This window comes from Onychomys torridus, chromosome 16 (assembly GCF_903995425.1).
Source record: "Onychomys torridus chromosome 16, mOncTor1.1, whole genome shotgun sequence".
Lineage (NCBI taxonomy): Eukaryota > Metazoa > Chordata > Mammalia > Rodentia > Cricetidae > Onychomys > Onychomys torridus.
In genome coordinates, this window is record NC_050458.1 from 65,609,499 (window position 1) to 65,622,310 (window position 12,812).

Consider the following 12,812-nt stretch of genomic DNA (forward strand, 5'->3'; position numbering starts at 1 on the left):
CCAGCCATTTTGGTGCTGGTGAAGGGCACATGGATTGTTTTCCAGAATGTTCGTTCTGGGCCAGCATGTAGGATGACTCTTTTAGCTCTCTTGAGCTGATCACCTGGTTCCTGTAGAGGTCATTTATTTCCATGTTGAATATGTAAACTTGTCCCAAAGGAAGGAAAATCCATAGAAGAGGTTGAGAACTGAGCACAGGGGTTCTGGACTCACAGGATGAACTATGATCAGTCTGTAACCAGGATGGTGACTCTGCAGCATTCAGTTCGAATGGGAAGCAGGAAGAAGAGCCTGCTTTGTCAGAGTAGGAGCGGGGAAAGGCTTGACATCCCTGATCTACAGGACCACAGTGAAAGGGGCAGAGAGGTAGAGCTGGACTCTGAGGGAACGCTGAAGAAAATTACTTATTTTTATTTTGTGTATGGGTGTTTCCCTGCTTGTATGTCCTTGTATCACATGTGTGCTGTGCTGTGGAGGCCAGCATAGATCGAGAGCTCTTCTAGAACAGTCTTATACATACAGTTGTGAGCCACCGTGGAGCTGCTGGGAAACCCAGGCCCTCTGCAAGAGCAACAGAACGTCCACTGCTGGGCCTCTCCCAGCCTCCAAGGAATCTACGCAGCGGTGGCCCAGACATAGACATGGGCTCATTTCACTCTTAGATTCTTTTGACTATTGTTTAGGCCAGTCTCAGACTCACGGTGTCACCGATTGACTTCCAAGTTTTAGCCAACTGTTTTCATCTTTTCGTGGGCTAGGATGAAAGGTGGGCTAGGTGTGAGATACCACGCCCACAGTGAGCTTGGCTTCTGAAGGTAGAGGGTCTTAAATTCGCTTTGGGGCATGATAATCATTGTAGGTCAGTGGTTCTCAACCTATGGGTCATGACCCCTCTTGGGGTCAAACAACTCTTTCACAGGGTCACCTAAGACCATCAGAAAACACAGTTATTTATACTACAATTCATAACAGTAACAAAATGGCGGTTATGAAGTAGCAATGAGAACAGTGTTATGGTTAGGGGTCACCACAGCATGAGGAACTGTATTCAAGGGTCACAGCATTAGGAAGGTTGGGGACCACTGCTGTAGATAAAGATTTGAAGCTGTATGGTAGCGTACACCTGTAATCCCAGGCTGAGGCAGGAGAATTGTATGAAGCCAGCCTGGTAGGCCAAGCTGGGATATACATAAAGACTCAAAACAAGGGGTCTGGGGAGTCCTGTGTAGAAGTGAACTTGAAATCCAAAGAATGGGTACCACTACAGAGGAGAGAAGAAGGGTCAAGAGTGGACCCTTCCTCTGGTGGGTGATGAGGCATCCGAAGGAGTCAGGCAGCAGAGCGTGAGAGCTGAAGGGGCCCAGAACATCAAGGCGGACGGGCATCTGGAGACCCGGTGCATGCTGGGTCTCCATAGAGTCTGTGGAACTGGGAGATGTCTATGACAGAGCTTAGTGACTAAGTGCCATCTGATGTCCTCACTGTGGACAGCAGCTTTAGTAGAAGTCAGAGACAGAAGCCATAGCCAGAGGCCGTGGAACAAGAACTTGGGAAGGAGAGGGAGTGAGGCCAGTCGTGATTCTTGGTGGAGAAGGAAGGAGAGGGGAAATGTGGGGGGCTGCAGTCGTGGGAGTCTTCAAAGATGAGCCATGGAAGGACTGGATGGAGAGGAGAGGGAGGGCCTCGTCCCACCTGGGGAGGGGCAGCAGAGTGGGAGGCATGGGGTGGAGAGCTCCCGAGCCTGGCAGAGAGGAGCCAGACTGTGACAGAGGAGTTGCCATGAAAGGACCTTTGTCTTCTCAGTAAGGTGAGGAGGAAGGGGTCAAAGGGCAGGGACAGGCATAGGTAGGATTCAAAGACACTGGCTAAAGATGCCGAGAACCATGGAGACAGTGTGGGTGCAGCTAAGGTGTGGTGTGCAGAGCAGCAGGAGTCAGGTAGAAATGGGCACAGCAAGGCTGATCCTGGGCTCCAGGCTTGGCAGGAAGTCAGGTGAGGATGAAATCAAAGGGGCTGTCTAGCAGGAATCTTAAAAGTTCTTATTAATAAAATCAAACCTGAGGCCAGTTATTGGGGTGAATGCTGAAAGATCAGAGAAACAGAACAAGCCACAGCTACCTCACCTCGCCATTTCCTCAGCTGGTCTTGTTTCCTCAGACTGCATGCTTCTGTGTCCTCATCCAAATGGGTCTCAGCTGAACTGCTGCTCGAAAGCCTGAATGCTTAACCAGCCAAATGCTGCTAGTTTCTGGTCTTCACGCCTTATATATCTTTTCTGGTTTCTGCCATCACTCCCTGGGATTAAAGGTGTGAATCACCATGCTTGGCTATTTCCAATGTGACCTTGAACTCACAGAGCTCTGCCTGGCTCTGCCTTCCGAGTGCTGGGATTAAAGGCATGTGCTACCACTGCCTAACCTAATATTGTGGCCGTCCTGTCCTCTGACCCCAGATAAGTTTATTAGCAGGCACAATATTTCGGGGAACACAATACCACCACAGGGGTGTAGGAGAGGAGTTGGGAGCAGGGGGAGGGACGAGAAGGGGTTGCTGTCAGTCACTTACTTCCACGTTCTCCACTCTGTGCACTGACTTTAACTCTCAAAATCCAGCCTCACTCCTGATTTATAAGGTTTGTCTGCAGCAGCCTGGCTGTGCAGTCCATGGTGCAGAAGCTGGTCAGCAGCAGGAATCTTAAAAGTTCTTATTAATAAAATCAAACCTGAGGCCAGTTATTGGGGTAAATGCTGGAAGATCAGAGAAGCAGAACAAGCCACAGTTTCCTCACCTCGCCAGTTCCTCAGCTGGTCTTGTTTCCTCAGACTGCAAGCTTCTGAGTCCTCTCAGCTGAACTGTGCTGCTCAAAGCCTGAACGCTAAACCAGCCAAATGCTTAACTAACTAAATGCTTAACTAACTCTGGTGCCTGGTTTTCACGTCTTATTTATCTTTCTACTTTCTGCATCACTCCCTGGGATTAAAGGCTGTGTCGCCTGCCTAGCTGTTTCTAAAGTGGCCTTGAACTCAGAGATCCGGCTAGCTCTGCCTCCCAAGTGCTGGGATTAAAGCTGTGCACCACCACCACTCAACTTCTGCTATGGCTTGCTCTGACCCATTTTCTAGCCACCATTTCTGGCTCTGTTCTAGTGGCTGTCTGTTCTCTGACCCCAGATAAGTTTATTAGGGTGCACAATATTGTGGGGAACACAATACCACATTGGTCTGCAGTTCCCAGCATGGCCTTGAGCATTTCCCATGTGTTATCTTATTTGCTGCTCTTGATAACCCCATGAGTTAAAAAAAGTAAGCATCAGTGTTCCTTTGAAAGGATTAATCAGAGAGACTGGCTGGCTTGCTCATGCTCAGACTGTTAGCCAGTGCTGAAATGGACCTTTGAGCCTGGGTGGGCTTACTGGGTCCTTGACTGTGCTAACAGCCTCTCTGTCAAAACCTGCCACGGTCACCATACAGGGCTTGCCTCTTTAAAATCATTCATGTTGCTTTTGTAATAGCAAAAAGTCACACACATATATTCATAGTTTGTGAGTCATTTCCCCCTCCCTCTTCCCCCTCCCTCCTTCCTCCACCCTCCTCCCAGAGCCTTGCTCACGCCAAGGCTCCGTTCCCATGCTCTGCTGTGTGACCTGCTATGCCCTCCCAGGCTCCCAGGCTCCCACTCTCACAGCTAGTGCACATAATGGAGCACAGTTGGTTCCTTTGGTTGTCACAGCATCCGTGTGAGGTTATAGCTGTGTGCAGGACATAGAAGACACTGTCAACTCTGTGGTTACTGTCTCTAGTCCTGGGGTGTGTGCCGTTTAATCATTCCGGGAAGTGCCTATACAAAGGTCGGAGATGTTTTGCTCTTAATTAGGCTAGACTCCTTTTGTAAGAGGAGTTCTCTCCATAGGTCTTCTGTTTCCATTCAGGTCATAGAACTCTGTATGTGGGGGTTCGGATGCCACTGGGCAGGCAGGGCCATCGGCACCACCGCACTCATGGCCAGAAGCACCGGAGACGAGGAGGGCGGGGCAAAGGAGCCAGCCAGGGGGAAGAGAGTCTGGAAGCCTTGGCCCACGGTAACACCCTGGGGGGAGGGGGTAACACTGTGGAGGGAGGGGGTAACACCCTGGGGGGAGGGGATAACACCCTGGGGGGAGACGGGGTAACACCCTGGGGGGGAGAGGACCAGTGTCCATGACAGGGTGGTGTGGAGATTTATGGGAATGCAGGAGGCATAGGCAGGTGGCCTTGATTCTCTAGCCCTTGGCTAGGGTTCCCAAGAGGAAAGAATGCTTCTAAGAACTGAAAATGTCTTCCTGAAATTGACATTTCCACACCCCAGTCAGCACTATAAGTAATCCTTTGCTATTTAAAATTTGTCAGGTTTCTAGAAAACTAAAAAATCTACTTTTACATGTTTGGGTGGTTTGCCTGCATGTATGTTTGTATACCACATGCATGCCTGGTGCCCTTGAAGGCCAGAAGAGGGCGTCAGAATCCCAGGGCAGGAGTTAGACAGGTGTGAACTGTCATGTGGGTGTTGGGAACTGAACCCGTGTCCTCCGGAAGAGCAGCCAGTGCTCTTAGCTGCTGAGCCATCTCTCCAATCCTGATTTTGAGTTCTCATGGGACTTCTGTGAGTGGTCTTAGTTCATAATTCTGCTCTCTTGGTTAAATGCTTCCACAGAATAGCCTTCTCTCTAAGAACAAAGGAACTTTAAATCTGTATTCAGGACATCTTCTATATATTCCCAAAGCGGTTAGGCAGAGTGCTATTTCTGTTCTGACTTGGAGGATAGATACACATCCAGACCTTTCTCTGGTTGGCTTTCTAGACACCCCATCTCAGCGTGTTCAGTTCATTCTTGGCACCGAGGAGGATGAAGAGCACGTGCCTCATGAGCTCTTCACAGAGCTGGATGAGATATGTATGAGAGACGGGGAAGATGCTGAATGGAAGGAGACAGCCAGGTGAGGCCCTGCGGTAACCCAGGCAGGGGCTTAGGGGACACCTCTCTGCAAGTGACAGGCCTACTGTCATGGGTGAAGCGGTAACGAGGAGGCCTGGCTCCAGCTCCCATTGGTGTGGCATTGGTGCCTGCACTACTGTGGTCTTTCCTCGTGGGCCACGAGAATTAAACAGGCCAGCTGGCCTGATACCAAGTGAAAGGCAGTCTTTTACGTTTCTGTCTTTGTGACTTCTGAAGTCATAAAAAGTCCTGATAAAAATGTTATTATTTAATTAATGTGGCTTGTCAATGATATAATGATATAGATTAGGTTTTTAAAAGTCAGTCTTATTATAGACAATTAGAAAATAAAGATAAGCAAAAGGAAGAACATGACAGTTACCTTCAGCCCTACTGCTACAAGGATAGAACAAGGAATATTTTTGGGGTCTTATACACACACACACACACACACACACACACACACACACGTGTTTGTAATTTTAGATTTGTCTTTAAATAAAAATGGGATTGGGGCTGGGCATTGGTGGGGCACGCCTTTAATCCCAGCACTCAGGAGGCAGAGGCCAGCCTGGTCTACAGTTAGTTCCAGGACAGCCAGGGCTGTTACACAAAGAAACTCTGTCTCGAAAAACCAAACCAAACCAAACCAAACCAAACCAAACCAAACCAAACCAAACAAAAAGGGGGTGGGGGTGGGATTAGATTGGCACTGTGCCACGGCTTCTTTTTTCCATTCTTCTGTGTCTGGACTCAGACTAGGGCTGCAGCCTTCTCTGTGCCGTTCAGGTATTCTGCTCTCTTGAAAAGCCCATCTTCTGTCTGTGGCCTCTCATCCTCGTCTGCAGGTGGCTGAAGTTTGAAGAGGACGTTGAAGATGGGGGAGAGCGCTGGAGCAAGCCCTACGTGGCAACTCTCTCCTTGCACAGTCTGTTTGAGCTAAGGAGCTGCCTCATCAACGGCACTGTCCTTCTGGACATGCGTGCAAGCAGCATAGAAGAGATCTCAGGTAAGCCTAAACAAAGGGCAGAGGCATCCTGGGTAAGCTCAGACGGAGGAGGGGCCAGCATTCAGGTATTCCCGGAAGCAGGAAGGGCTGAAGCAGGTTTGAGGCCTGCCTTGTACAGTGACACTTTATCTTAAGCAAAACTGAACAGAACAATGGAGCTAGAAAGAAAGAAAGAAAATTGAAGGGCTGTTGAGATGGCTCAGTGGGGAAAAGCATTTGCTGGGCAAGCTGGGTTCCACCCCAGGCAGCCAGGCTGGAAGAGCTGATGGGGGTTGTCCTCTGTCCTCCATGAGCACGCCATGGCACACACCTTCATCAAACACACACACACACACACACACACACACACACACACACACACACGTGCGTGCGAGCCATGGCGCACACCTTCACCAAACACATACACTAATGATTGCAACAACAATAATAATAACTTTAAGAAGAAAATTAAAGATTTAAAAGTACAAAATACATCATCTAGAACAGATATGCAGGGAAGTGAGCCATAGCATTCCCATGCTCCAGCACAGCATACAGGGAAACCTGTCTGCTGGATCTGATGTGAACGGATATTAAGATACCGTGTGTGGGAGCAGCATTGGAGAGTACCTGGCTGCATTTGGACCCTTTCCCCTCAGATGGACGCTGTTCTGCTGGACAGAGTAAAGATGTCTCCATTCCAAGTATCTATTAGGCCTCTCTAAGGACCTTTGGGGGCTCGGGGGCCGGAGGTCAGTACTGATGGAATCCTGTTGTCAACTCCTTTGGAAGGTGGTGCCCCAGATGTACCACCAACTGTGGGGAAAGTGGAAATTTAAAAAAAAAAAAAAAAAGTGAGTTCTGTATCACGGTCCTGTTTACTGCTCTAGAGGCAGTGGAACCTGGGAGAATGGAACCCAAAATGAACATCAGATGAGTTATACAGTTTATGCCCTGAGGGCAGTGCAGCAGGTGAGCTGCACACGGCATGTGGCAAAAACATGATTTTCTGTAGAGGCTAACAGATAACAATAGCCAGTCGTAATGAATAATCTGAAGTAAACGTCTATCCAGTACACCCGGAAGGGGAACAAAGCACAGTCCAAGAACAGTTCTGTGTTTTTGAAGAAACTGAGGTCACAAGACAAGAGTCTTGGTTTCTTGGAGTTTTTCCACAAGCATTCAGAAATCTTTCTTCACACAACTCCATTCTTGGACTGTGTTCCGACCAGGTCACATCTGTATTTCACTGACTTCTAGCTCTGTGTCTAAATGCCTGCGAAGGCTCCCAAGAACGTTTGTGGCCTGTTGTGGGTGGAGGAACCCCAGGGAGTTAGTGGCATGATAACATACACAGTGAGGAAATCCTGCAGACGTCCTGGCAGGGTAGTGCCTGGTGAAATTAGCTGAGAGAAAGATGATGGGGCTTAGGAGAGTGAACCAGGCCATTGGGTCAGAGCAGGCGAGATGGTACAGGAAGGAGACCCATCCCCGCATGGAGGGGGTGTGGGGGTGGGGTGGGGGTGGGGCTGCCTCCCGACCACATCCGAATACCTGTTTCCACAGAGTGATCCTTTAGTAAGCGGGAAGAAAAGTTAAAATGACCGCTGTCTGACTCAGGCAGAAAACAGCAGCAAATGACCTTGCAGGTGTAATTTTAGGAGAAGAAGAGGGAGGTCTGTGTTGGATTGGGCTGGGATGCAGTGGTAAAGGAGATGGGATGAGAGAGAAAGGGAAGGGGACAAAGGAAAGGCAGTATTTCTCCCAGAGGGACAGTGGGCCGCCTCTGGATAGAGAGGAGACAGATGTGGCCCATGGACAAATGATGGCTTATAAAGGTAAATTGGGAAACCCCGTGTTAGGATGAGATGTTTAATTTTAATTGGGCGTGTTAATTAGGTGAGCCAAAGGGGGCTTTTGATTGGTGGACTTCAGTACTTTGATAGCTGGACCTTGATGGTCAGCCTCGGGAGGAGGAAGTGGTGAAATCAGGGACTAGACCTTAGTGGGTAGCTTTAGGAAGGTGATCTAATGGTTTTTAGCAAGGCTGAGGGAATGAGGAGAAGGCCTGCCGGAGCCATGTTTGCCACATTTCTGTAGACTAGAGTTTCTTCAGTGGGCGGTGCGGCAAGAGATGGTTTCCAGTGCAATTCAGGAGGTAGAATTGATGGGGATGACTTGATGGACTGGTTTTGGGTAAAAAGGGAAGAGTGTTAGAATTCTGGCTTATGGCTAGATGCCTAGAACATCAGCAGGTCTGGTGGGTGGGAAAGAGGATGGGTTTCATTTTGTGCTTGCTGAGTTTTAGGGTGTGAGGACATCCAGATGATGTCTGTAGGTGACTGGAGCTCTGATGTGACTCTTGAGATAGATCTGAACTGAAATGTAGTTTTCAGTCATTGGTTCATAGGCGTTTGGTGCTCACAGTCTTAAGGGCAGTTGAGAATGAGGTCAGAAGTGGGGGTGGGCACGCCAGCCATTTAAAGAAAGAAGAGTGTCCTCCTTGGAAACTGAGACTCAGGAGTGCCTATAGGAGGTGAGATGACAACCGTATAAGGACCACCGAGTCTGTTAGCCTGCTAGGACTGCTGTGACACATTGCCACATATGTGGTGGCTCATGCCTGTATTCCCAGCACTCAGAGGTTAAGGCAAGTAGATAAGTTCAAGACCAGCCTGTAGCAAGATCTCATCTCAAAATAAAACCAATCAAACAATACATTTGGAAGCCAGCAATCTGAAATGAGTTATAGGTAAGGCTGTGTTCCTAAAGGCCCAGAGTAGAAACGATTTTCCGTGGTCCTTTGGCACCCAGTGGGAACTGCAGGTCATTCTTGAATTATGATTTTTCTTCTTTTGAGAATTTTTAGTGGGAAGAGAAAAGTGAAAAACAGTACATGGAAGAGGGGCCTGGTTAGAACTTTTTTTCCTTTTAAGATGAAGGATTCAGAAGCATGAGCTTACTAATAGGAGGAAGAAATCAGTCATTATAAAGGTTAAATATGCAGGAACCTGGTCCTGATTGTTCACACCTGTAATCCCAGCACTTACTGACTGTTCACACCTGTGTTCCCAGCACTTATTGACTGTTCACACCTGTGGCCCCAGCACTTGTTGACTGTTCACACCTGTGGCCCCAGCACTTATTGATTGTTCACACCTGTGTTCCTAACACTTATTGATTGTTCACATCTGTGTTCCCAGCACTTATTGACTGTTCACACCTGTGGCCCCAGCACTTATTGACTGTTCACACCTGTGGCCCCAGCACTTATTGACTGTTCACACCTGTGGCCCCAGGACTTAGGAAGTACAGGAAGGTGGGAAGACCAACTACTTGAAGCTACCTGCAGTGACAACCTTCCCGGGAGTGTTGAGACTCCGGTGCTGTACCTCTCTGTGGATGGGGAGACAGAGTAGAGGGTGGTCATGTAATTCCGAAGTCAGATGGGTCAAGAATAATGGAACTAGGAATGATGTGTAGGGTCTGAAGCTTAGACATTTAGACATGTATCTAGCGTCCTGCTGACAGAAACAAGTAATCATTCTCCCCAGTCATTGGGCTTGATAGTTTAAGTGCTGGTAATTGCCTTCAGTGAGCAGTTGTAACTTAAATACACTTTTTTTTTTTTTTTGAGCTGAGGACCGAACCCAGGGCCTTGTGCTTGCTAGGCAAGCGCTCTACCACTGAGCTAAATCCCCAAACCCTTAAATACACTTTTAAAACTTACTATTTCAATTCATATCTGTGTGTTTTGCCTGCTTGTAGATCCTCTGGAAGAGCAGCCCATGCTCTTGACCACTGACACCTCTCCAGCTCCACTAACTTTTCCTCCGGGCTCCACTTTCCGGTAGCCCCTGGAGCTTATAGCTGCAGTAGCCCTGACAGCTGCATCAGGGCTGAGTTCTTGGGAGAAGGGATAATAGAATTAGAGGTGATCATAGGCTTTGGAGTCAGCCAGGCTTGGATATGATCCTTGCTCTCCCACTTAGAAGGTGTGAGAGTTTGAGGACTTCTGTAACAAGCGTTCCTTGGTTTCCTTATTCCTTATATGGAAGAACACTCTGACTCAGAAGTTAAGAGTATTTGCGGTTCTTCCAGAGGACTCCAGTTTGGTTCCCAGAATCACAATGTGTGGCTCACGGCCACTTGTAACTCCAGCCTCAGGGGATCTGATAACTCTCTTCCTGGGCACCTGCACACATGTGGCGCTCGTGCACACACACACACACACAAAGAAAAAAATAAATATTTTAAAAATAGAAAAAAAATGTCATAAAAATATCCACTTTTTCAATTTTAGTGAGTATTGTAGAGATAATGGATGTAAAGCTCATGGTGTAGTTCTAGGTATGTATTAAATACTTAATAGGCTTTGTTCCCCAATGATTTGAGCTAAGCATAATGACATATGTCACCATGTAAGTCTTACCTTTAAAATTTTTTAATTAATTAATTTTATTTTATATATATATACTTATATATATAAACTTTGACTGCATGTGTATGCCCTTGGGAACTATAAGAGGGTCTTGGGTCTCCTAGAACTGGAATACAGGTGTCTGTGAGCCATCGTGTGGGTGCTGGGAATTGAACCCAGGTCCTCTGTAAGTGCATCCAGTATTCTTATCCACTGGGCCATCTTTCCAGCTCCTGTAAGCCCCACTTTTGCAGAAGGGTCACATTAGCTCAGGAATTCATGACCAGCCCTCATAGTATAGTGACTCCCATCTCTAAATAATGTGTTTTCGTTGTTAAGTAAACAAAGGACAGTGTTTCACAGCTGCAGAAACCAAACGCTCATCCGGACGGGGAGCTGAGACCACCTTGGTGACCTTAGTAGAGCAGCCTGCCTCTGTCACCCCTTCCCCAGCTACCTGACGCCATTCCCACCTGACGCCATTCCCACCTGACGCCATTCCCCTGGGTTCCTGAGCTCAGTGTGAATGCTGCTGTGCATGTGTGCTTTCCAGACCTGATCCTGGACCAGCAAGAACTGTTGAGTGACCTGAATGACAGTATGAGGGTGAAAGTGCGGGAGGCCCTTCTCAAGAAGCACCACCATCAGAAGGAGAGAAGGAGGAACAACCTCATCCCCATCGTCCGCTCCTTCGCCGAGGTTGGCAAGAAGCAATCTGACCCACATTCCATGGATAGAGATGGTACGACGGATTTGAGTCTGCTTCTCTTTGTTGACCACACATTTGGGGACTAGTTGGAGATGCAGTTACTAGAGGGTAGAGGCCATGACACACAGACCCCTGAATTTTTGGACGGTGGTAAGCCGGGCAGCTGGGAAACGGTACCATCTCTCCCTTGTGTGCTTGGAAAGCATGCCAAGTAGATCTCCAAGATGAGGGAAATATTCCCTGCATGCTTCCAGAGAGGGTGTAGCTTTGGGGAGAATGTCCACATTGATCATGATCTGGGGCCAGAGAAGGTGAGTTGCAGTCTTTTCTAACTAAATGAAAGTCTTTGCTTAGACACAGAACACCATAGTGTGGTCTGTGCTTTTGGCCTCCCACCTGGAGAGTATATGGCTCTGGACGGTCTCTTAAAGCTCTTCACAACTTACTTCAGTAAGGACAATGACAGCACCTCCTTCCATTTATTATGGGGTTTCTGTGAGTTAACTTATGTCCAAAGCCTGTGCCAGGCACAGGTGGGTTGCAAGGTCCTCCAGCTGCTAATTGCCTCTCTTGCTGTGGCTGGGCAAGGCCTCCTCTGTAATATCTCCTCATTTACTAAATCGAGTGCAGACCTATGCTGGCCAACTGTGGAGGTCCTCATGCACTGGGGTTAAGGGTCACTGCCTCTAGAGAGGAAGGTGAAGGAGGATCACCTTCCTCTTAGTACTGAGTGTGGAGACAGGTGTGAGTGGACCCTGCTTCGTAGACCTGCCAGCCTCTAGAAGTCACAAGCTGGCTCTGAGGACCGTCTGTGTCAGAGGGGAAAGGCAAGCCCTTAGCAGGTTCTGTTTGACTTTCTCCAAAACAGGTCAGACTGTTTCTCCTCAATCTGCTCCAGCTAACAATCTGGAAGTGAAAAATGGAGTGAATTGTGAACACAGTCCTGTGGATCTAAGCAAGGTGAGGGGGACATGGCAAGCTGGCTTCTAGGCTCAGGTTGTCTGTAGTGGAGCCCAGTGTCTTCAGACTCTTTCTGGGATCTGGTAAGCGCTAATGTTTCATGACCTTTTCCCCAAGACCAGCGCTGCTGCTGTGGAAAGGGATGCCATCTTCTTAGTCTTTGCCCTTCGAACACACAGCCTGGGTGAGCCTTGCTCCTCAGTGTGTCCTTCCAGGCTCAGCATAGTGAAGACAGACCACTCCTGAGGCTTTACTCACCAGATCCCCCATTCATTAGTTGCTTTAGGGTATCTGATGCTCGGCGGTTCCTTCTCATCTTCAAGTTGACACACAGCATGCCTCCTAAAGCTCCTAATGTTTCGGACTCTTCTTGGGGGCTGTGACTGCTGTATCTGATGAACTGGTTAGGGATTTGAAAAGAGAAATAACATGACCCAGAGCTTCTGAGGCACCTCCTCTCTGAAGAGCATGGTGGATTTAAACTATCATTCCTGAGGTGGCGCAGTGGATAAAGGTGTTGCTGCCGAATGATCTGAATTCCATTCAGAAACCCACACAGTGCAAGGGCAGAACTGATTCTTACAAGGTGTTCTCTGGCTTGCACACATGGGCTACAGCATATGTAGACATACACATCAGGCGGTGGTGGTGCAAGCCTTTAATCCCAGCACTTGGGAGGCAGAGCCCGGCAGATCTCTGAGTTCGAGGCCAGCCTGGTCTACACAGAGAAACCCTGTCTCAAAAAAAACCAAAGGGGAAAAAA

The 12,812-nt window shown here is 48.3% G+C and overlaps 1 protein-coding gene across 1 annotated transcript in view; it reads left to right on the forward strand.

The window, feature by feature from the left end:
* Slc4a8 (solute carrier family 4 member 8) overlaps positions 1-12,812 on the forward strand; it is a 65,078-nt gene that overhangs the window by 16,866 nt on the left and 35,400 nt on the right. Inside the window, exons 3-7 of the mRNA XM_036207701.1 lie at positions 3,929-4,078; positions 4,838-4,973; positions 5,821-5,981; positions 10,934-11,122; positions 11,958-12,049. Coding sequence (XP_036063594.1) covers positions 3,929-4,078; positions 4,838-4,973; positions 5,821-5,981; positions 10,934-11,122; positions 11,958-12,049 — 728 coding nt within the window. The remainder of the gene's footprint in view (positions 1-3,928; positions 4,079-4,837; positions 4,974-5,820; positions 5,982-10,933; positions 11,123-11,957; positions 12,050-12,812) is intronic.